At 51.6% G+C, this 24,905-nt stretch overlaps 1 protein-coding gene and 1 long non-coding RNA gene across 2 annotated transcripts; one reads left to right on the top strand and one right to left on the bottom strand.

Annotated features, from left to right (window-relative positions):
- Positions 1-892: 892 nt before the first annotated feature.
- LOC109266924 (uncharacterized) lies at positions 893-17,573 on the bottom strand. Its single transcript, XR_008419652.1, has 6 exons — positions 17,296-17,573; positions 15,428-15,494; positions 11,359-11,466; positions 9,797-9,885; positions 8,616-8,924; positions 893-1,895 (listed from the first exon to the last, which is right to left on the bottom strand). It is a non-coding gene; the product is annotated as an uncharacterized LOC109266924 (long non-coding RNA).
- A 4,810-nt stretch (positions 17,574-22,383) lies between these two features.
- Positions 22,384-23,982, top strand: FOXE3 (forkhead box E3). The gene has a single exon (XM_053895656.1). It carries the CDS (start codon positions 22,409-22,411, stop codon positions 23,360-23,362), a length of 954 nt encoding a protein of 317 aa, XP_053751631.1. The 5' UTR covers positions 22,384-22,408; the 3' UTR covers positions 23,363-23,982.
- Positions 23,983-24,905: the final 923 nt, after the last annotated feature.

The following is a 24,905-nucleotide window of genomic DNA, read 5'->3' as shown; positions in this document are numbered from 1 at the left end:
CCAGCAGTGCTATTGCTGGGTCATAGGGTAGATCTATTTTTAATTTTTTGAGGAACCTCCACACTGTTTTCCAGAGTGGCTGCACCAGTTTGCATTCCCACCAACAGTGCAAGAGGGTTCCCATTTCTCCACATCCTCTCCAGCACCTATAGTCTCCTGATTTTTCATTTTGGCCACTCTGACTAGCGTGAGGTGGTATCTGAGTGTGGTTTTGATTTGTATTTCCCTGATGGGGAGTGACGTTGAGCATCTTTTCATGTGCCTGTTGGCCATCTGAGTATCTTCTTTGGAAAAGTATCCATTCGTGACTTCTGCCTGTTTCTTCACTGGATTATTAATTTTTCGGGTATGGAGTTTGGTGAATTCTTTATAGATTTTGGATACCAGCCCTTTGTCTGATATGTCATTTGCAAATATCTTTTTCCATCTTATGTAACTTTTAAATGATTCCTCTTCTCCATTTGTATCTGTGCTAGAATTCCCCATTTGTTGGATTTTTAACTTCTTGGATTGATCCTTTATGTTGCTTATATTTTCTCTCATATTTTCTTCTTTTTTTTAAGGTTCATTTATTTTTCTTAGTAATCTCTATATCCAGTGTGGGGCTTGAACTCACAACCCCAAGATCGAGAGTCCCATGCTCCTCTGACTGATCCAGCCAGGCTCCCCATTCTCTCATATTTTCTACCTCCTCATCTTTTTGTTTCACTCTCTGAAAAATGTCCTTTGTCTATTCGCATTATATATATTTATATTATATACAAATTACATATATAACTTAATTTACATGATATTATATAAGTTATTTATATAATTAACATATACATAAATATAATATTTTTTTTCAAAAGTTCTCTTTGGTTCTTTTTCCTTCATACCATCCAGTTTTTATTTTATGGGTACAACATGTCCTTGAATCTATGTGAGGATCTTAATAGAGTGTAAACTTTTTTTTTAGTTCTTCTCTTTTCCTTGCATTATTTCCATTTCCTCTGAGGTCATTTTATGTGTTGTCTTGTGCTCAGTTTGGAGGTTTTCCTCAAATGTGTGGTAATCTTTGGCTGTCCATTCATATTTAAGAATGAAGAACTGAAAAGCTTGCTGATTAGCTGGCGTGTCTTAGTTGACTAGGCAGCCAAGTCAGTCAGTCACTACAGCAGAGCACTTCCTCCCCCCATTCCCACCCCAATCCCAGAATTTGAGGGTCCTTCATCTGGGGACATTAGATTTCTCCAGAAACTGCCTGCTCCCACTTGGAGAGTAGACCCTGACCTCTTGGTGGTCTGTGCCCAGGTGTGGGGAGGCACTGTCCAGTGTACAGATTTTCATTTAATCTGCTGATTTAAGCTCTGTGTTTTGCCGGGGCTGCCAAGAGGCTGGTGCTGCCTCTTTCCATGGCTGTATCTTCTTCTCTGCATGCTCTGTGCCAAGGCTTTCTCTGCCCTACTGCATTAGTTACCACCCTTCCATCTGCTTTCTGTTGTCCTGACATTTGTTGAATATCTCCCCTACTGATGATGCCTCACCCATTATTTTTATTGTTGTGGGTTTATATCCTTTTTATTTCTTAACAATCATTTTAGAAGGCTCTCAAGAGAAAGGGGAATAAAACAAGTCATCAATTTAACATCTCCAGTGACATGTCAGCCCAAGGTCTTATTTTATGGGTACAACGTTATTTTATGGGATTATCTTATTACCACACTGGCCCAATTGTGAGGTCCTCGAGGTGTGTTTGAGGACTCCTGTGCTCACTCCCTCATCTCCAAGCTTCAGACACCTCTTCTTCACCTTTCCAGGCTCTTTCCTCCACCGGAAAGGACTGTAGACATCTTTACTCTGAGTGTGCATGTCAGGTGAGAGCTTCTGGGAACATAGTTCTTATTGGTTCTCACCTAACAAATGAAGAGTGAATGGTGGTATTTCATTTCTAGAACTTGCTTTGGGAAAGCTGTATCTCAGGCATAAGCACAGTTTTTATAGGTCTTGAGCCCCTAAAATGATCTCATATTTCTCCCTGGTGATGACAGCATAAGTGTGAATGTCCCAAAGGGCTGAGACAGGCTGACTGTGGCTGCAGAGAGGTTGCTGCTACTCCACACTACACCCTCTGTCTCCAGACCTGGAAGTGCACTTTGTGGTCATGGAGGGCCATTGCTGTCCCTGACCTATAAGGCTGGTTGCCTGGAGGTGCAACCTGGGTCTCCATGGGACAGACTATTTGGCCAGGCTGTTATCCCTTATACTGGGACACAGGACTCCCTGAGTCCCAGAAGCTTCCACCTAGATGATCCCCTGCAAACAGGATCCCACCAGCCATCCTGGTTTGCCCTGTACTGAAGGGCCTCTCAGGATGTCAAAGGTCCAGTGCTAAAACCAGAAAGTCCTGGACAAACTAGTTAAAATTGGTCACCCTACCTGCAGAGGACTGTTTCCTGTCCCAACCTCAGACTTCCATAGAGAAAGGTTTGGGGCCTACAGACCGCTGTAAGCAATTGTTTGGGGATCCCAGCTAGTGTCTTCTCACCAGCTCCCTAATTACAGACCACTCCCACCTCTTCCCCATCACTGAGCTGCACAGGACAGTCCAGCTTCTCCCAGGCCAGGAGCCCCTCCTCGATCTGCCTCACAGGGCCCCACAGCTCTGCTTTTGCCCCCAGACATGGAAGGGTCACAGCCAGAGGCAGCCATGGCCGCCAGAAAATGCTTTCCTGATACTTCCCCCTCAGTGGTCTCAGCAACAACATTCGGAACCACACAAAACCAAGCGGGTTACTTTTCTGCCTCTCAATGAATAATTTGATAAAATAGTCATGATTAAAGACCACTTATTCTGTGGTCTCATGCTAAGCTCTTACTATGTATCATATCATTGAGTTCTCAGAATGGCCTTAGAGGCAAATGCTATTATTCCTATTTTACAGATGAGGAAGTTGAAGCTCGGAGAGGTTAACTTGCTCAGACTCACACAGCTAGTAGTAATTGCAGAAATAGAACTCAAACCTCAGAGTATCTGATACCAAAGAGTAAGAACTTGAGATGGTCTTAAAATATCCAGTTTAAGTCCATCTTCTCTTAGGAAGTCTTCCCTGGTCATGTTTGCCTCCTGCTCCACATTTGGACAGAAAATCCAGCTCACGATGGCTTAAACTTTTAGGACATTATTTGTTTACTTGAGAAGTACAGAAACGGTACTGGGCTGGCACAGTGGCTTATAGGTAACAAGTACCATAACTCTTTCCAGCTAACCACATCATGGTCTTCAGGGTGTGGGGATGGTAGACTGCATTTTCCAAAGATGGACAGGGCAGTATCTCCCATACTGCCTGCTTTTCTGCAATGTCACCTTGTCATTCGCTCACCTAGAGATAGAGTCTAGTTCTCTTCTCCCTTGAATCTAAGCTGGCCTTAATAATGCGCTTAACCTGGGGCACCTGGGTGGCTCAGTTGGTTGAGCATCCGAATTTGGCTCAGGTCATGATCTCACGGTTCATGGGTTCGAGCCCTGCATCGGGCTCTGTGCTGACAGCTCAGAGCCTGAAGCCCACTTCGGATTCTGTGTCTCCCTCTCTCTCTGCCCCTCCCCAGCTCATGCTCTATCTCTCAAAAATGAATAAACATTAAAAAAATTATTTAAAAAAATTTGCTTAACCATTAGAACATGGTGGAAATAACATTTTGAACTTTCAAGGTTACATCATAAGCCTTGCAGCATCTGTCTGAGCCTCTTAAAATGATTAGTGCTTGAACACTTGCCCTCAGAAACCAGCAAGCAGCCTGGGGCGCCTGGGTGGCTCAGTCAGTTAAGCATTGGCATCAGCTCAAGTCATGATCTCGTGGTCTGTGAGTTTGAACCCCATGTTGGGCTCTGTGCTGACAGCTTGGAGCCTGGAGCCTGCTTCAGATTCTGTGTCTTCCTCTCTCCCTGCCCTTCCCCTACTCATGCTCGTGCTCTCTCTCTCTTTTTCAAAAATAATAAACATTAAAAATTTTTAAAAAAAGAAACCAACAGCCATGGTGTGGGACACCCAAGCCACATGGAGAATCTCTGTGCAGGTGTCCTGGTCAACAGCCCTAGCTAAGCTCCCACTGGACATCCAGCGCCAACTGCCAGCTATGTGAGTGAGCCACCAGGACATCCAACCCCCACCTGTATCAGACTGCAACCACATAAGAGACCTCAAGTAAGAGCCATCTAGTTGAGTCCAGTCAACATATAAAATGGTGAAAGATAATAATGGATTGATCCTTTAAGATACTGAATTTTGGGGTGATTTGTTATGCAGCAGTAGATGACTGGAGCAGTTAGGTTTCTTCTTCTAGTTTGTTGCCTCAAGTTACAAGATGGTTGCCTCAGCTCCAAACATTGCTACAAACACCCACAGCTAAAAGCAGAAGTGAGGGAGTAAGTATGGAGCAAAGGCATTCTTAAGTGACTTGAAGGCGTAAGAAAATCTACCAGAAGTCCCCCAGCAAAATCCCCCACTTATCCCATCAGCCAGAACTGGGTCATGTAGTCTCTCCTAACCACTAGAGAGGTTTGCAAAGCCTCGTTAGTGGGAGGTAGGTGAAGGAAAAGGAGGCTGGGAATGACTGTTGGGTGGACACCAGCAGTGTCTGCCATACTTGTTGACATGGTGTTTGTTCAAAGAGAAAGAAGAGTCAGGTGGAAAAAGTGAGCCCATGCTAAAGAAGGAGCCTTCACTGCTCCTTCTAGAAGCAAAGCTGCCAGTGGGAACAGGTTTACTAAAAACGCTTTCTTCAGATGGAAAGCCTGGTGTAATGGCTAGAGTTTTACTCTGGAAGGCAGAACCTGGCTCTACTGCTTGCTAGTGGTGCAGGATTGGTGGGTTGGTTCCCCATTCTGTGCCTCAGTTTCCTCATCTATACAATGCAAGGTTTCCCTCCAACTCCTTCCGACTAGGAGAAGAAGCCAGGCCAGAAGGGAAGTGTTGGATGCTTCACGTGTGTGGAGGCTAACGCGCTGCCCAAGCCAAGCTCAGCAGAGCCTGCCTCTGGCCACAGATGTTGGGATTTGCCAAACAAACCCTAATCACTTAATGAGAAACGAAAATGGTGCCTGGTTCCTCCACTTAATTGCCCCTTTGAAAACAACACACGGGAGATTTATAGTAATCACCATAATCGCCTCATAAAAACCCGAGAATTTAAAGACTGACACGCCTCATTTCTGGGAGGAATTAGAGGCAAAAATTAAGGCAAGGAATTCCTGGCCTGCCTTGGCCTCAGCTCGCTGGGAATCCAGGACTCTGCCCATAGAGAGCCTGCCACTCTGGACAGCCTCCTGGTCCCAGCCAAACATCACTCCAAACGCTCTGCTGCCAGTGTCTCCTGCAGCCTCAGCTGTCACTTGCACCACCCAAGGCAGGAACCACATGTACCCGGAAGACTCGACAGCCCCGAGGGTCAGATGAAGGTCCTGGAGGAGGAGACAGGACCCTTGCTGCACCCACTTGCAGCTAGAGCTAGAGGACAGGAGCTGAGGGACACATAGGCTGTCCCTCACCCATGAGAGCCACAGCTTCTAGTTCTCCTGAGGCCACAGGGCCCGACTTGCATGTCTCCCGTGACAAGGCATTCTTATGACCTCCTGGGACATTTACTAAGATACCCTGCCAGAAGGAAGGTTCACACTCTGCTAAGTGGATATTTGTTCCCTTTCACGTTTTTATAACTCGGCTCAGAAGCACTGAGCGTCAAGGTTAGAAGTGTCCTCTGGGTTTGCCTCTCCAGCTTCTTCCTTTGATAGCAATTCTTTCTTTCTTCCTTCTCACTCTCTGCTCAATCAAAAATACCTATTTGATCCCTGAGGGGCCTTGAAACTATCAGTTCTTACCAAGGTAGCCAGAGTGGTCCTTTTAAATATATTTTTTAATGTTTATTTATTTATTTTTAGAGGGAGGGCAAGAGAGAGAGAGAATCCCAGGCAGGCTCCCCACCATCAGCAAAGAGCCCAATGTAGGGCCTGAACTCACAAACCACAAGATCATGACCTGAGATGTAATCAAGAGTCGGATGCTTAATCGAATGAGCCACCCAGGCGCCCCCACAGTTGTCCTTTTAAAACCTAAGTCAGATCAACTGACTTGTCTGTCACTCTCCAGTGGCTTCCCAACTCAAAGGGAAGGGGAAGACTTTATGGTATCTGCACTGCTCTCATGCCCTGCCCTTGGCCACTTTGCTCCAGCCTTGCTGTTGTTGTTCCTGGAAAATGCCAGGGACCCCACCCGACCGCACCTCAGCACTTTGGTAACTTGCTGTTCCCACTGTCTGGAATGCCCTTCCCTCATATATTCAAAGGGCTCTGTCCTTACCTCCTTCCAGGCCCTTCCTCCCCTCCCTACATAAAATTGCACCCCTACTCTTTCTATTACCCCCGCTATTTTATTTCTGTCCATCATGCTTAATACCTTCTAAGACGTAATACACTATAAGATTTGCTGATTGTCTATGCTTGGAGGGAAGTTCCAAAAGGCAGGGAACTTTATCTTTTTTTTTTTTTCACTATTGAATCCCAAACACCTAGTACAATGGCTGTCACAGAATGGTGCTCAATAGATTCTTGTTGAGTGAGTAACAAATGGGGATAGAGCGGTGACAAAGAGAAAGCCCCTCCCCTTGTGAAACTTATAGCCCAATCGCAGAGGCAGACATCAGGAACACCGTCACCCACAGGACTCGATGCTGGAAAGAAAGGGGCAGCTGTGACGAGGGTAATCTGACTGTGGCCCAGCGTGGCCAGACTACAGACATCTGGAGAGCCGTTAGCGAAAGAGTCGAACGCGAAGGGGGCTGAGGGTTTAAGGCCATGAAGCTTTGGGAGGAAAGGGTGCTGCTTCTACACCCTCTAACAGCAATGGGACTCCATGATGACAGGGTGGCATCTGCCAGCTGAGTTCATGTCCCCCCTGGGCCGTGCCCCAGTCCTTCACCCTGGGGCAAGCAGCTTCAGTGCCCGGATACTTGCCACGGAGAAGGGGTAATAGCTCCCGGGCTTGTCGCGAGGAACAGATGAAATATGTGTCAGAGCTGGAACCTGCAGGTACAGAGTGCTCGCTCACGTCCTGCTCCTTTCCTCTTTGCCAAGCCTTTAACAGCCAGTCTCTTCATCTGGCCGTGCCAATCTCGCTCCTGGCCCCTCGTGAGCCTTGGGGTGTATCAGCCTGGATGTAAAACTACAGATTAACAGAGATCAGCCAGATCTTTGCGGAGCATCATTTGACAGAAGATTTGACTGATCTCTACTGTGCCCCAGGCCCTCCTGGGCTCCAGGCCAAACTGGGTTGGCTTTGGAGCTATTGACTATATAGCCCATCAGCCTCCAGGCCTGATGCCTGTTGGCCCATAGGACCATGTGACTAGAATGAAGAGTAGGGGTCAGGGGTGGCCGACACAGCTGGGCCTGTAAAGCTGCCAACTGCTTTGCTCTTGGGGGAGCCCTCCTCGACTCACAACCTAGAGAGCTCCCGGCACATACCCGTGCACGCACATACCTGTGCAGTACAGTGCTATCCATACACAGCTCCCAACTCCTCAGCTCCCTGTGTGAGGACAGACTCTCTACCCCCTCAAACTCTGCTCTCCCTCCTGATTAGTAAGTGGGGGAGGGGGGCTGGTAAGGAGGCAGCAAACACATCACTTCTTCCTGTGCTTAGTATGGACAGTGGATATGTAGAGGTGTTTAGCAAATTCTTCCCATTGTGAGCCAGCCCCAGCATTGGGCAACAGAGAAGCAATGAATCCGATCTGAGTTCCTGGCCTCAGGGTTCACGTTCTAGTAGGGACAGCAGATACTTGCACATATCAGTATAATAGAAACTACACAGTAGAGGGTCCAAGTGAGAACCCATAGAAAGAGAGCCTGGATTTCACTTTGGGGGTTTGGGGATGGTGACAGGACAAGCTCTTTGGATAAGGAGGACTTGGAGGTGCACTGAGGTTTGATAAAGGGCTTCTCGGCTACTCTACCTACAGAAATGGAGGCACAGAGGTGGGAGAGTGAGGGGCAGGGCAGGAAATGGTGAACTGACTGATGTCATGCTAGATAGAGCCCGGGGTGGGGGGTAGAATTGCTTTCACTGCAATGATTTGGTTTGTAACCAGCCCTTAGAAGTGCTTAATGCTTCCCAATCCCTCTCTCCACCTGTCTAGTAGTACCTTGGATGGCTTTGGATGGTTCCTGGGGAGCAGAAGACCACCATCTTTCTTGTTTACTACTTTACCTCCCTGCTTGGCCACACACTCAATTCCTTCAAATCAGCCTCCCTTTTATCACCTCGAGTGCCCCCTGGGAAGCACTCCACCTCTTCTCTCCCTGCTTACACGACTCTCATCCTTCAAGGACAGAGGAGTCCTGCTTGCTCCAGGGACACCCTCTGACCACTCCAGCCCACAGTGGCCTCCTCGTCAGACCACTTAAAATGACTGAGGTAACCCCGCAGCTTCATGCAATGACCCCCTTTCCAGTAAACGCTTTGCCACATGCTATATTAGGATGCTATTTTTACAACAAGAAATCCACTTGACTCTAGGATGGGGAATTGATTGCAGGGAACTTGGAATCTCAAGCAACCTGATGCAGGAAAGGACTTGACCTGGCTCAGCAATCCAGGGGGTGGCATCTCCCTGCTTCTGTCTCTGCCTCTGTTCTGTTCTCTTCCCAGACTGGCCTTCTCTGCCTTCTATCGGATGGGCGGGGGCGGCAACGTGACTGCTCACAGCACCTGACAGGTCCAGCCATGTGAAAAGAATCTCCAAATTCCCAAGAGAAGGTGATTGGCCCAAATGAAGCAGGTGTCTCACACTGGCCCAGTTGGCTTTGGGAAGGGGAATGGGGTCACACAGTAGCTGCCAGGCTACTCCTTTGGGAGTCATTCCCCATAGTCATCAGGCCCTGGGCTGTTCTGAGAGAAGGAAAATTGTCATGAGCAGGGAAAATACCCCAAAGATGTCTATTACTTATCTGTAATGTAATGTGACTAAATGCTCATGAGTTCCTATTCCAGACTATTCTATTGACCTCCTTTGTGACTTGAGGCAAGTCCTTCCCCTCTTGGGCTGTAGTTTTCACTGTGCATGGGGAAGGGTGGGGCTAAGTGTTCTGTTGGGCTCCTAAAGTCTCTGGGACTTTGGGCCAATTACTTACTTTCTCCGAACCTCTGCTTTTTCATCTGGGAGCAAAACAGCAGCAACAATATCCATCTCACAGAGTAACTGGAAGACAGTACGCATAAGATTATCTAACATAGGCTGGTACTGAGATGCTCCAGAAATGCTAGTGCCTCTAGTAGATATAAATTGGGGTGGCCTCCAAGCTCACAGTGATTTCCCCTGGTGGTCCTGGCCATGACACCCCATGTGTTTGGGAGAATTGTTTCTTCTCTAGCTGGGAGCTGCCACCCTCCAGCAGTGATTTGACAAGGGGACAGCACGTCCCAAATCAGATCCCTTGGAATGCTTCTCTGGGGGTCTCTTTTCCAACTGCAGCTCTTCTGTCCCCATTTGCAAAATTCTAAGGACGGGACTATAAAGCTGCCAACAGCCAGGCCCCCAAACTCATGGAGAAAGTGGTCTGCGAAACGGAAGCCAGTATGAAGAGGATGTTTGAGTTCTCGGTTCCGAACATCTCAAAATCCTGTTTCACCCTTACCATAATTTATGAGAGGGTACATGCTCCTCATTTATCTAAAGTTGGTTTCAGTTGGTATTCTGTTACTTGCAAGCAATGACCCCTGATAATACATCTCCCTCCCTGTCCAAGCCTCAGAAGCCTTACCTATAAGATGCTGGGGCCACAGCCTGCCTCTTCATCTGTGATGTTCTACCACTGCATTCATCAATTCCTTCATTTCATCCATTACTTATCTGTAATGTAATGTAATGTCAGTCAGTCAGCATCTGTAATGTCAGTCAGTCGGCATCCGTGCTGCAACTGTTCTGTCCGTGGCCCCATGTTGGATGCTAGGAGTCACTCTAGAGGAATAATTCACACCGCCAGTTCCCCAGACTCACAGAGTTAGGGGGAGCTGAGCAAGCATTCAGTACTGAGTATGGTAACGGCTGTGATGGAGGAAGCATGGGCATTGTGGGGAAGTCAGAGAAGGAGTCACAGGTCCATTTGGAATGCTTCCTGGAGGAGGTGGCATGAGCTGAGTTTTCCAGATGGGGGTGGGAGCAGAGAGAGGAGGAAGGGCATTCCAGGCAGAAGAAGCTAACTCTGTAAGGGCCCAAAGGGGAATGAGGGAAAGCAGCAGCCTGGGGCTGGAGGGAAGGGACACAAGCGATGAATGGATTTGTATTTTCCACCCATGCAACTTCTGGGGGAAAAAACAATAACTAAGCCTCCATTTTTGAAGCTTGGAAAGTCCCCAGGGTGGAGTCTTTGAACAGGGATGAGAAGAAGTGACTCTTGACCACAGTAAAGCACTGGAGCAAATGATCCTTTCTCCAGCAGGCTGCCGCACTGGACCTTGGTCCCCCCAGGACAGCCCTGCTTGCAGCTGCATCCAGCGGCCCATGCTAGGCTGTTGTTGGATCCACCTAAAAATAGGAAGGCAGGGAGCCTCACGCCAAGCAGACGGCAGGAGAGCAGCCCAGGCGGGCCAGGGAGGAGCGCAAACATCCCCCCCTCCTAGGAAACATACTCATTACATTCTGAGCAAAGGCGGTTCACAATGCATCCTGGGGAAAATATGCAGTTATTGCCCCCAAACATGCCAAAGCTCGACTAATGACTGCACGCCTGCTCCAAAGGCTTAAACTATTCCAGATGCTGCTTCTTGCCTCTGGGAGACTGCTTCTTTCTCCCAGCCTGAGGTTCTGGACTCTTCCTTGGGTTCTAGTCCTCTGGGAGACACACAGTTGGCTGAGGGTCTTGGGGTAAGTGATCGCCCTCTCTGGGACTCCTAGGGGCAATCTACAGGATCTTTGCCTTAACCGACTGTTGTGGAAACTATGCCTACCTGCCTGATGGGGCGGTGGGGGAGGGTGCCAGGTGGGAAGCCCGGAGCCAGGGCTCTAGGCGATTTGGGGTGAGGCGAGGGGTTCTGAACTTGAGTGTGTTCAGTTTCTGCATCTATCAAATGGTAATAATCCGTAGGGAAGCAGTAATTAGAAGACTCAAATCTCCAAGCACACTCAGGGATGGCTACCACCGGACAGCACCGAAGCTTGGACCTGTCTTCCGGCTGAGTGACCCCGGGGAGTTCCCTCCCCCTCTGTGAGCCTCCCTTCCGTCATCTGTGAACTGGGGATGGCTTCTGGTTAAATAACTCATGCATGCTTATTGTCTATTTTTTTAAAATTTAATCAACCCATTTGAGCAGATGACACACTCACGTGATTCCAAGTTCAAAAGATGCAAATGGCACAGAGTTAGTCTCCCTCTCACTCCTGCTCCATAACTACACCGTTTTCTTCCACTGAGGCAGCCACTGCTATTGGTTTCTGGTGTATTAAATATGGATAAATTAAAAGGATTTTTATTGCAGTATTCACACACACACACACACACACACACACACGCAGCCAAGTGACCGTCTCAAAAACACAATTCAGTGAATAATGATCATAGTTCTAATTCTCAAAAAGAAAAAAGGAAAAATCACCTGAGACTCATCACCTAAAGATAAAATTGTTGATATTTTGGTGTATTTTCTTCCTGTTCCTTTTCTATGTGTGTATATACATACACATTGGAACCATGCCATGTAACTTCTGTACCCTGGTTTGTCGTTGTTGTTGTTTTGTTTTTGTTTTTTTAGAGAGAGAGAGAAAGCATGAGCGGGGGGTGGGTGGGGAAGGTCAGAGGGAGAGAGAGGCAATCTTAAGCAGGCTCCATGCTCAGCACAGAGCCTGATGCAGGGCTCTCGGATGCTCAACCGACTGAGCCACCCAGGCACCCCATACCCTGTTTCATGTATTTAACACATGTCATGAACACTTCTTCAGGTCACTAAAAATTCCTCAAAATTGGTCTTTCAATGTTTGTCTAATGTTTCAAGGAATGGACCCTACTTTTTACTGTAGAACATCAGGTTCAATTTCCCGTATTACAAATGACAGTCACGAGCACCCTTGAGCATGCATGGTGCAGCACATTCCTCTGGATGAACTCCTAGCAGGGGAATCACTGAGTCAAACAGTATGAACTATAGCACTATAGCTCAGGAGAAAGTGTGCAGGGTTGGCCCGATGCACAGAACTGCTGTGCTAGAGGTGTTCTGTAAGGCTCTGGCCTTGTGCTGGGCACAGACACGGGGCTCCATGGTGAACCAAGTGGCTGCATAGAAAGAACAGGTAAATGTTCTCCTCCTCTCCCTAGAGCTCTATGCTCTAGGCCCTCCCTCCCTGGGGTCGTCGTCTTCTTCTTTTTAAAATTTTTTTTAATGTTTATTTATTTTTGAGAAAGAGAGTGGGAGAGAAAGCGTGAGCGGGGCAGGGACAGAGAGAGGGAGACACAGAATCTGACGCAGTCTCCAGGCTCCGAGCTGTCAGCACAGAGCCCGACGTGGGGCTCGAACTCACAAACCGAGAGATTGTGACCTGAGCCAGAGTTGGACGCTTAACCGACTGAGCCACCCAGGCGCCATCCCCACTTTTTTTTTTTTTTTTACAAAATTTTTAATTTTATTTATTTTGGGGGGGAGGGGCAGAGAGAGATGGAGTCTTCTGACAGCCACAAAAAAGGGGCTCTGTCTAATCTGAGCTTTATCATTCTAATCACTGGAGACTTGTCAAGTGAATGTTTAACAGCTGGCTTTCTGGGGGAGGGAGGTGGCAGTAGGTTCTGATTGGTAGCACTGGCCCATTTCCATGGTGTAAAACCTCCCACTGTGACCATTGTCAAACTGCCAACATGTCATCGAAAGCAGTGTTGGGATGAGATGCACCTAATCTCATAGGCTGTCTGGAGCTGACTTGTCCTTCCATCTGTCCAAGTTGCCCTCTTGCCCCTCTTCTTCCTCCTCCCCATTCATCCCCCAACCTGAGGATCATCCAGAGTGATAGGGATTGAATATTTTTTGGGGGGAGGTGGGTGTTGCTAAAGAATGAGAACATCCTGAAGAAGGAGACTTCAGGAGGTCCAGATGATTGTCCCAGGGCACCCAGCCAGATGATGTTTCACAGGGTGTCAGTCCCTGCTCCGTGCTTGGGACACTTCTCAGATGGGAGCCCATGCTTCCCACTGCAGAAATATACTGCCTTTTCTAACACTCCTCTTCCTCTTTGGTGACTCTGGCACTGGATCCACAAGAGTATGAGTCCCAAGCTTTGCCCTTCAGGAGCTGAGAGCCAAGTGGGGAGGCAGAGACACATGGGAGGTTTATGCAAGGCAGGGGGTGAGTGCCTTACAGGAGCTCCCCTGTTCAATTGACTCCAGTCTGGGCTTCCCTTCTTCTCTTTTCTCCCCTTGTAACAGACATTGTTGAGGGCTCCAATTCCTCCTTCCTGAGGGAACCCAGTTTTTCTGTATCTACTCTCATGCAGCAGCCCGTTTTGTGGGCAAGTGACCCATCCTCAGTTCTGGGAGTGGGTAAGGTTCTGATTAGTCTTGATCAAACCTGTAATTTATTTTTCCTTGCCAGAGATTGTTTAGGAATGGGAGGTGATCCAATTCTGGCCAATGAGAGCTGAGGAGACACAGCCTGGGTGGTGCGGCAACCTCTCTTCTTCTGGATACTTGGAACTCAGTGTTGTAGTTTGGGTGTTGTAATTGCCTTGTCACCAGGCTGAAGATGAAGCCAACCCATGAGGGACAGCAGAGCCAGGAGAATTATAGGAAAGGGGAGCCAGAGCCCTAACTGCAGCCTGCCTCTGACCTTCTTGTTAGGGAAAAAAAAAATATATATATATATTTCCTTCCAGCCTAAATCATTTTGAGTTGATGTTTTCTGTTACTTGAAGCCAAAAACATCCTAAATGATAAAACACTTCCAGTCCATCATCTGCATTACAAAGGTACTGGTTATTATACAACAGGGATCTTATCATACCACTTCCTGACTCTAGTTTTTCAATGGCTTCTGTAGAAAGTTAGGATAAGGGAGCCTGGGTGGCTCAGTTGGTTAAGCGTCCAACTCTTGATTTCAGCTCAGGTCATGATCTCACGGTTCACCAAGACTGAGCTCTGCATTGGGCTCTGCACTGACAGTGTGGAGCCTGCTTGGGACTCTCTCTCTCTCTCTCTCTCTCTGACCCTCCCCTGCTTGTGCTCTGTCTCTCTCGAAATAAATAAATAAACGTGAAAAAAAGGAAGTTAGGATAAAATCTTTGTTCAGTGTCTCCTTTCCCTGCATAACGCCCACCTACCTCCCAGAAAATGTCAGCCCCTGAGGGTGGCACACTTGGTCTTCATCACTGGCTCCCTAGTGCCTGGTGTAGAGTCTGTTGCAAGGTAGGTACTTAATAAATACTGTTGAATAAGTGCAGAGGAGAGGAGCTAGGGCTGGGGGGTGGTCAGAGTTCTAGGCTTCATTTTTTGGCTTTGCGCTGACTTATTTTGGGACTTTGGGTGCATCTCTCTCCTGTCTGGACCTCAATATCCAAAACTGTAAAGAAGGTGTATCAGACTAAAGCAGTAGCTTAAGAGTGGGGTTTAGGGGAGCCTGGGTGGCTCAGTCAGTTAAATGTCTGTCCTCGGCCCAGGTCATGATCTCACGGTTTGTGAGTTCAAGCCCCACGTCGGGCTCTGTGCTGACAGCTCAGAGCCTGGAGCATGCTTTGGATTCTGTGTCTCCCTCTCTCTCTGCCCCTTCCCCACTCATACTCCCTGTCTCTCTCTCTCTCAAAAATAAATAAACATTAAAAAATTTTTTAAAAAAAAGAGTGGGCTTTAAAACTACCCCTCAGTGACTCCATATAATAGCAGTTGTGCTTTTAGTGTCCACTGATGCAAAGTTTTATTTTAAAAATTTTTCTTAATGTTTATTTTTTTACAGACAGAGACAGAGTGCAAGCAGGGGAGGGGCAGAGAGAGAGACGGAGACACAGAATCCGGAGCAGGCTGGGCTATCAGCACAGAGCCAGATGCAGGGCTCGAACTCATGAGCTGAGTTGTGACATCATGACCTTAGCCCAAGTCAGACGCTCAACCAACTGAGTCACCCAGGCACTCCATAAAGCTTTACAATGCGGGTACTTGTCTGTCACAGCAGCATCCATGTCCATTCGAAAAGCCTTCATACTTGTGTGTAAGACACACCGTCTATCCTCCTTACAGACAGCACCGGGTGCCATGTGGTTTCCAGATGCCTTACTTGAGCTAAGGGGCCCACAGGCTGGGAACACTGGCCTGGACCATCACAGAGTTCTTCAGGCACTAGGGGCTTATGCGTCTGGCAGGGGCCACAGGAGTTACAGCTCTTGCTCAGGGTCACACAGCAATTAGTGGTGGATTCAAACTCACTCTTCTCCGGCCTGGGTTCCTTTGGCTCAGTCAGTCTGGCTGATAGCACCAGTCCCCCTCAGCTTCCCTGGAAACGAGAAGCAGGGAGGCCGGTGAGCCCTGAGATTGCCTAGGGTGGGGGGACGAGGTAGATGGCAGAACACACAACGCTGACAGCCCGAAATGACAGGAAACATACTTCAGATGCCGGGGGTGTGGTTTAGGAGCGGCTGGAATTACACCCTCAGGGCTGAGCCAACATTGTCTGAGTCTGAGCCTGAACCGGGTCTGGACCCTGCAGAGGCAGGGACAGCGTGGGGGGTCTCGGCCCAGGGCTGCGGAGCTGAGCAGAGAGACAGTGAAGGCAGGAGGCGGATTCCCAGCTGGCAACCAGGCTCAGGGAACTTTTGCCTTTCCAGACACGTGCACTCATTTGTTGATTTGTTCATTCATGATTCATTCATTCATTCATTCACTCATTCATTCACCTAGGTAGTAGTCACTCAACAAGGCTCACTGAGCTGTGCCGCCTGCAGCCTGGCATAGGGTCCGAGGAGGAACTGGGCACCGAGGGAGGTAGACACACAGCGTGTACTCAAGTCTCTCTGGGTAGGGTCAGCCAGAGGCGCCAGCCGGCCCTCTCCCTGGGGAAGGGAGTGGAGGGGGGAGTTGGGAAATGTGTTCTAGCGGAAAGTGCCTAATGCGAGTGGTACTCAAAGGACAAGGAAGAATACGCCAGGCAGGTGCGGAGGTGGGTGGTGAGTCTCTCAGAGGGAAAGATGTTAATAAAGGTCTTAGGAGATGGAGGGACTGGTTGGAAAAATAAATGAGACTGTATTTTTACCTAAAAGTGGCAAAGTGGGCTGTGCTCATTGCACTTCCCAAAGCCTCAGAGTAGGAGAGGACCTAGCGCTCGGTGACAGTGGCTCTGTACAGAATGTGTGTGCACCGAGGGCAAGCGGGCACAGGGACCTGGCCAGGCGGTGGGGCCGCAGGTCAGGCCACGGTTAACATTGTGCTCTGAGTCTCTACGGGAGTCAGTGACGGGAGCCCCTGAAGGTGCTCAAGCAGGGCTGCCTGCAGAGGACGTGTCGCTCTAGCTACTAACTAGAGGCAGAATCGGAGGGGGAGGTCGGGAGAGCAGTCAGGAGGCTACTGCCTTGGGCACTGTGAGAGCTGGTATTGACCTCAACAACGATCGGGACAGAGAGACAAGAGCAGAGGACAGATTTGAGGGCAATTTCTGAGAGCTGACAGGTCTGGGTGACCGGAGGTGGTCAGAGAAGGAGAGAAAGGGGCACATGGTGATGGACGAGATGATGGCCAATTCCTGGACTGTGTGGCGTGGATGTTTAAGCCACTCTCTGACATGGACGGTGGAGGGTCCCTCTCTGACCTGGTCTGGAGTGAATGGCAACAAGGGGTCTGATGCTCCTCCAGAGCCAGAGCCTTGGTTCACACCTTATTGTCTGCTCAGCCTCCCATCTGGTCTCAGCCTCCAGCCTCTTGCCTCTCTAGTCTCTCTGTGGCCACACTGATCTCCACAAGTGTTGTGACCATGCCACTCCCCCGCTGAAAAACTTCCAAGGGCCACCTGTTGTCTGAAAAGATCTGAGCTCCTAGCCTGGCAAATAAATTCATCTACAATCTGACCCCGTCTACCTTCTCTGTCTCAGTCCCTTGGCACTCTCTACCAGCCACAGTGAACAATCATAGTAACAACAACAATAAGAGCGACAGCAAACAACAGCTGACACACAGCATTGATGTGTGCTAGGCAATGTCCCAAGAACTTTACATATATTCGCTTATGTAATTCTTAGTAGAAAAACACGGCAAGTCTTGGACTTCCCAGAATGGACCATATCCTCTTGCCTTCAGCTCCTCACCTTCAGTTTTCTTGTTCTGGCATCCAGCCATCCTTCCAGCCATGTGATACGTATTTATAGACCATCGGCTTATGCCAGGCCCTGAACTGACTGTCTGGGATCCCAATATAAGTAAGATGTGTACCTGTCCTCAATAGGTACAGTCTAGTGTGGGAGACGGAAACATAAAGAGTCAAGGTTAAGTGCAAAGTGACAGAGAGAATGAAGGCAGAGAATGAGCCTTAATCCAGCCTGGGGCCTGCCAATCTGGCCCACTGCTGCTTTACACCCTCCAGGAAGCCTTCCCAACTTTGCCAAGCTGGGTGAGGTCCCTCTTCTGTGCCCCTTCGGTCCCTTCTCTGCCTTCATCACACACTGCCCACCGTGTACGGGAAGTGTCTGTGTGGCTGCCCCCTCCTGAGCACCATGAAGGCAGAGAACAGTCTGACTTATCACTGACACAGCACCTGAGGCAGCCTGGACACAGGTCCTTAGGATTTGCTGGATAGAAGTGCTTGAAGCATGAAGAGCCACAAAGAGGGGCCTCTGCTTGGGTTGTTCTCTGGTGCTCTCCCCACAGTCAGGCCTGACCTTATTTCCTTTCCTGAGCCTGGTTCAGGCCCCTCAGCCCAGAGGGCACCCCACAGGGATCAGGCCCTGTCGGTAAGGGTGGGGCTGCTGCTTTCATTAACTAGTTCAGAAGCAGCCTGGCTAGAAAAGGTCACACCGGAATGGGGGCCCAATATACCCTCAGCCAGATTAGAGGTATCTGGCCCAGGCTCTGAGGAAGGAGCAGTATCCTGGGCAGTTCTAGTCTTGGGGGTAAGAGGGAGGAGGCCCTTCAGCAGCCCTCAGGATCCCTTAGTGGTGGGGGTGGAGGTGGGTGTCTCCTAGAGTTCCTTTGGTTCCCGAGCCCTTTCTGCAGCCTCTGGACTATGGGATCTGTGGATGCTGTGATGAGGGCTTCAGGAATATATGACTCTGGAGTGGTCTTTGGGGGTATCTGAGGAATATTCCAGGTCTGGTGACAGCTCAGTCTGGCCCCTTGGACTCTCATTGGGGTAACACAGCCCTTTCTCCCCAGAGCTCTGGAGTAGCAATCATGGGCTCTCCCAGAGGCACTGTGAATCTTGGGGCAAGGACCTGAAAGGACTCTCCCAGGCAGAGTGGTTGAGAAGCTCCGGCCCCCACCCTCTGCTCCTTGCCTCGAAGCCCATCTTGGCTCCTGGTGCCTCTGTAGGGGTGGGGCTGGGGGCAGGGAGCCTTGGGGGCTGATGCTAACAGCTTTGGACAGGGTGGGAATTTCCATTCCTATCTAGGGAGCCATCAACGCTGTGTGCCCTGACCTGGGCCTTTGGCCTCCAAAGGGCAGTGGGAAGGCCGGCCCCAGGGCCAATCCCTGGCCATTAATCCCTCCTGCCAGCCTGAATATCCACCCAGCGTGGTCAGACAAAGGACTGCCCAGCCCAGCCACTGTGTTCCTCCCGCCCCAGGGGCTCCACTCAGACGCTGGGCCGCCTGGAATCCAGGCCCATGAGAAAGGGGCCGCCTTCACTGGCCATCTTATGCCCGGATGCTCAGCCGCATCCCGTCCGGCCCAGGGCCTGTGAAAAGAGGGCCCAGCCACGCTGAAAACACGGATTAGCCCTTGGGCCACCCCCTGACACCGGCCTGCTCGGCTCCGGGAAGCAGGCCCAATGGAGGGGGCCAGGCAGGCACAGAGAACTGGAAAAGTCTGGGTTCTCACCCCTTTGGCCCAGTTCCCTGCCCCCACCCTCCCCATGATTAGCATAGCCAAGTGCACATTCAGTATCATTTACTGAACATTTACTATGTTCCAGGCTCTACATGGATTGGAAAATTGAAAGTACAAGAAAATTGCTGTCTGCCATGGGAAGTAATAAAAGCCACTCGCCATAACCACCTCCCACCTCCCCACACGCGCATACACACACACACAAACCAGATCTGTAGGTGTGAGACAGAGGCTGTGGTAGGGGTCTTCAGAGCGGCCTTAGGCCCTAAGGGAAGGCGGGAGAGATGGTGGCTCTGATTCTGTGCCTGAGTTCAGCTGCAGGATTATGCTGCACCTGGGTGAAAATATGCAGGCTCTGAGATCACTTCTCTGGCTCTGCCTCCCTCCTTCCCTTCCTGGTTTAATACTGGAAATGCCAACTGGGGAGCAGAAAGAAGAATCTCCTGTTACCAAGTGCCATTGTGGGCTAAGCACCTTTTCCTACATGATCTCATCTGAATCTCATGACAATGCTGAGAGGGTTCATTACTGCCCCCATTTGGCAAGCGAGGAAACTGAGGCTCAAGTGATCACTGGCCCCAGGTGGCTCCTCTCGCCCAGCGAGATTCCCTGCTCCTGCAGTTGCTTGTCTTGTCTTATGTGAGCTGTTCTTTGTGCCTGTACCGTCTTGTGTTCCGTAAGGCCTGGGCTCAGGCAGTAGAGTGCAGTGTAGAGAGGGTACTGAGGGGGAAACTGTGCACATAAACCAGCCTGGCTCCCCATGGTTGTAGGGTTGGGGGAGGGTCATCTCCAGATCTCTGAGTGTCACCTTCTCCTTCCCCTCTGCTTCTACAGCCCCCCTCTGCCCACCTCTCTCATAGCTGTAACTGTCTGTGTGTCCATCTCCCCACCAGATCGAGAGCCTCTTTGTCTCTGTCTTCCCTGAGCATGGGCAGAGGGCCTGGCACAGAAGTGCTCAGTGAGTGTTGTGGGCTAAACTGAGGCCAGGAGGCCTGAAGGAGGGGTGGGTTCGGGGTCCACGAGGAACTGCCTGGCACTTGCAGATTGCTGAGATGTGGGGAGTGGCGGGGGAAGGAGGAGCCTAAGGTGGTGTTCATTATTTCTGCTCCAGGTGATGAGGGGGCAAGGGCCCATTTGCTGAGATCTGGAGGGCAGAAAGGGGAGCAGGATGGGGTTGGGGTGCACCAGGTTGAGGTTGATGTCCAGTGGACACTGGAAATGCTGACCTGGAGGTCAGGAGACAGGCTAGGCATCAACTCTGCAGCCAAAGTTGTGAGAGCTGGAAGAACTCCAGAGGAAGTCGTTTCTACAGTTTCAGCTTTAACATATGGTGTTCTTGGACGAGTCCTGATGCTGGTGCCCTGGGCTCTGGGTTTAATTCCAGCCCTGCCACTTACTAGCTGTGCGAAGTTAGGTAGGTCCCTTAACCTCCCAGAGCCCTACTTTCCTTATCTGCAAAGCAGAGATTATGGAACAGTACTGACCTCACCAGGTGTTTGCCCTGAACTGAGATAATGCATGTGACACAGACAAAGGCTTGGTAATGGTGGCTGTTACACCAGATTGGAGCTGGGAGAGTGGGGCCCTCAAGCTTCGAGTTTGGATTTGGAAGCCCTAGACCACAGGCCTGCAGTAGCTAGCTTTGGTCATCTCTACCCCAGGGCACTCCATCCACATTAAGGCCAGAATGCAGATGAGGCATCTAAAGCCACAAATTTAAGAAGGCCCTGGCTCTCAAGTGCCGACCCTGAACTTCCAGCACCCTGAGAGCGAGTGCCCCCTTAAATTTAGGCCTTAGGCACTTCACTTGCCTCACCTACTCCAGCGCTGCTCCAGTGATCTTGCCTACCCCCCCCCTGCCCCGCCCCCCAGGACAAGCCTCTTTAAGGCAAGGTTTCTGCATTCTTTGGTTCCCTTCAAGCCAGGGCTGGCTGTCCTGTCACTTTGGAAAGATTTCTTGAAAATAGGCTCAGGATGACATCACCTCTGGATGGTGGTGGTAGGTGGTGTTTCCCAGAGTGAGTTTTTATTAAAAACCACTAAGGCACCCCCATCTCCAATGAGATGTGAGTGTGGCATTTCTGGGTCAGTAAGCACTTTTCTCAGACCTCCAGTCTGTGGAAGCACTTAGGGAGTCTCTCTCTGGCTCAGCAACTGGTCCTTGGAACTTCGGGCTCTGTCGGCCTGTGTTGGTTGTGTTTTGTGCCTCTCCCCAGTGTGCATGTGGGGTGTGTGTGTGTGTGCGCGCGCATGTGGGAGAGAGAAAGAGAGAGGAAGAAGGGAAGGGAACTCTTTCTCTCGAACAGAAGGAGCACGAAGAGGCATCCAGAAAGGCAACTCTTATGTTATGGACTTTCTGGGACCCCTTGATTTAAATTTTTTTAATATTTATTTATTTTTGAGAGAGAGACACACACACAGAGCACGAGCGGGGGAAGGGCTGAGAGAGAGGGAGACACAGAATCCGAAGCAGGCTCCAGGCTCTGAGCTGTCAGCACAGAGCCCTGTGCAGGGCTCTAACTCACAAGCCGTGAGATCATGACCTGGGCCAAAGTCGGAGATCAACCAACTACAGCACCCGGGTGCCCCTGGGGGCCCTTGATTTAAAGCAGCCAGTCCTCTGGTCCCCAAATGTGCTAGCTGGATCACTTTTCAGGATTTTGTTTTCTCAAAGGATGCTCACAAATGTCTTGGACAGGGCAGGGGTGTGCAGGAGGTAGCAGAGAGAGGAGATGGTGACCCTGGAACCACCAGACATCCTCCCAGACAAAGCTGGCCTTCTCTCTCTGCCAACCCCCTCCCCCTCCACTCTCCCCTTTTAATGTCCAAGACCAGCATGGTGTCAGGACACAGAAGGCTGGCAAGGTGATCCTGGGTGGCTCTCATTTCTGCCCCAGCTGGGGTAGGAAGGACCCAGAGGAGGCTAGGAGAGAATGATGAAGAGGCAGGACCAGGAGGAACTAATGGGGAAGGGGCTCCAAAGAGCACTGAATGGGTGGATTGGTGACTAGCATTGAGGAGACCCGAAGAGGAGGGGGTCGAGGGACAGGTGGAAAGGGCGACGGGGCCAGGACCAGGACCGCACTGACCCAGTGGACATGGGGAAGGGATGAGGCTGGGTCCAGAAGGACTGACCCAAAGGGACGAGACCAAGGGAAGGGCGACATGTAGGTGGCGGGAGGGGGGGTGGGTGGCTGTGAGCCTATTAAGGGGATTGGGGAAGCAAATCAGGGAGGAGGCGCTGTCCGGCGGGGAAGATCGGAGCTCTCTCCCCACGCTGGGGAGGGGGAGGACGAGGGAGGGGGGCCGCATCCATATAAGGCGGGTCGGCGGCCCCTGCTCTCTCCGAGCAGCGCGGGCAGGGGCGGCCGCATCCCGATGACTGGGCGCAGCGACATGGAGCCGCCGGCCGCGTTCTCGGGCTTCCCGGCCCTGCCCGCGGTCGCGCCGTCGGGGCCGCCGCCGTCGCCGCTCGCCGCGGCCGAGCCGGGGCCGGAGCCCGAGGAGGCGGCCGCGGGCCGCGGGGAGCCGGAGCCCGCCCCCGCGCCCGGCCCGGGGCGGCGGCGGCGGCGGCCCCTGCAGCGCGGGAAGCCGCCCTACTCGTACATCGCGCTCATCGCCATGGCGCTGGCGCACGCCCCGGGCCGCCGCCTCACGCTGGCCGCCATCTACCGCTTCATCACCGAGCGCTTCGCCTTCTACCGCGACAGCCCGCGCAAGTGGCAGAACAGCATCCGCCACAACCTGACGCTCAACGACTGCTTCGTCAAGGTCCCGCGCGAGCCGGGCAACCCGGGCAAGGGCAACTACTGGACGCTGGACCCCGCGGCCGCCGACATGTTCGACAACGGCAGCTTCCTGCGGCGCCGCAAGCGCTTCAAGCGCGCCGAGCTGCCCGCGCTGCCGGCCGCCGGCCCGCCGCCCTTCCCCTACGCGCCCTACGCGCCCGCGCCCGGGCCCGCGCTGCTCGCGCCGCCGCCCCCCGCCGCGCCCGGGCCCGCGCCGCCCGCGCGCCTCTTCAGCGTCGACAGCCTGGTGAACCTGCAGCCCGAGCTGGCGGGGCTGGGCGCTCCCGAGCCGCCCTGCTGCGCCGCGCCCGACGCCGGCGCCGCCTTCCCGCCCTGCCCGGCCGCCGCCTCCCCGCCGCTTTACACGCCCGCCCCCGAGCGCCTGGGGCTGCCCGCGCCGCGCCCCGGCCCCGGCCCCGGCCCGCTCCCCGCCGAGCCCCTGCTGGCCCTGGCCGGGCCCGCCGCCGCGCTCGGCCCGCTCGGCCCCGGGGAGGCCTACCTGAGGCAGCCGGGCTACGCGCCCGGGCTCGAGCGCTACCTGTGAGCCTCCGCGGCGGCCAGCCCCGCCCTGCGCGCCCCGTCCTGCCCGGCTCGGCTCGGCTCGGCTCGGCTCGGCGCGCGCCTCGGGGACGGAGCGCGCCTGTGACACCTGGCCGCCCCCACCCCATTCCCACCTGTGAGCCCCCTCGGGGCGCTCCCCCGGCGCTGGATCGGGTCCCAAGTCCCAGAGCTGGAGCGCCACCAGCGAGGGAGCCCCGAGCCTTCGGAAGCCGGACTTTCGCTGTGAAGCCGCCTCCTCGACTGGCTGCTAACTTCTTCCGCCTTCCCTCGAGTTTTCACAACACATTCGAGGTCAGACTTCTGGGTTCATGACTCCATTGCTGTCTTGCCTCCATTTCCCCACAAGTTTGCCCCCAACCCCACTTACCTGTCTGCAATTTTTTTTTTTTTTAAACTGGGAGAGAGCGCCCCTTCTGCACAGACACACCTGTCTATTTCAGTCCGGGAGGACAGTTCTTCGAGATTTCTGAACAAGCCTTACCAGGGGCTCCTGACTGAAAGGGGGGTTAGTGGGCTGCCCCACCATTTGGAAAACATAGGGCTTATTGGGTTATTATTTTTTTAATTAAAGTTGGTTTGATTAAAAAGAAAGAAAAAATCTTCTTCTGGGCTCGGTGTGCTGGCTGGTGACTTGGGGGAGTGGTTTGGGGGTGAGATAGGGGGTGAGTTTCATTCAGGGTCTTGGGTTGCCACGGGGTGAGCACCTGGTCCGTTATCAGGCAAAAGTTCACGAAGTGGGACTAGGATGTGATTAAGCCATAGCTGTGCACATAGTGGGCCTAGTAAAATGCCACCACTTGCTGCGTCCCAGAGGCTGGGCCAGATGAGAGGGTGTGCGCATGGCTGTATTTGGCTAGTGAGTTTGTCTGCTGTGTGGGATTATTCCCAGCTCCCATGGATAAAGGAGCATTGGCCACTTCTCTAACAAGCTCTTCTAGAATGTGCCAAGCACTGTTCAAGAACTGGAAATACATCATTAAGCAAATGGGTGAGATCCCTGCCTAATGGAGCTTATGGATCTGTGGGGGAGACATTACCCATCAGTCCTCAGAGAAATGAGATAAATGCTGTAGAGCCTTGCTCTCCAACTATGGTCCACAGACCTTCAACGTCACTTGGGAGCTTGGTAGAAGTGCAGAATCTCAGGCTCCACCTCGGACCCACTGAATCATCAGATTCTGCATTTTGACCAAATCTCCAGGTGATTAGGATGCACGGTACTCTGAAGGAAAGGCACTGAATCGAGACTGGGGGCTAGATTTAAAGGGCTAAACCTCCCAACTTTAAGGAGGGGGACCATGAACCACACGTTTCCCCACCGAACTTCTTGAGCTGGACTCTGCATCATCATCTATGCCCCCTGTTGTACCTACCCTGCTAGATTTACCCTGGGGCAGCTGCTACCTGAGCTGGTTACCGACTGTGCCCAGCACCACGGACAGGGCAGCTCAGAGGAGAGACTCAGAAGCTGCAGTTCGAGGGAGTTGGCCTTTGACCCTGTCCTGCTCCCTGGTGCTGACCCAAAT

The sequence above is a fragment of the Panthera pardus genome, unplaced genomic scaffold, assembly GCF_024362965.1.
Source record: "Panthera pardus isolate Hobbes unplaced genomic scaffold, ASM2436296v1 HiC_scaffold_11, whole genome shotgun sequence".
Taxonomy (NCBI): Eukaryota; Metazoa; Chordata; class Mammalia; order Carnivora; family Felidae; genus Panthera; species Panthera pardus.
This window is presented reverse-complemented; position numbering and strand designations above follow the sequence as displayed.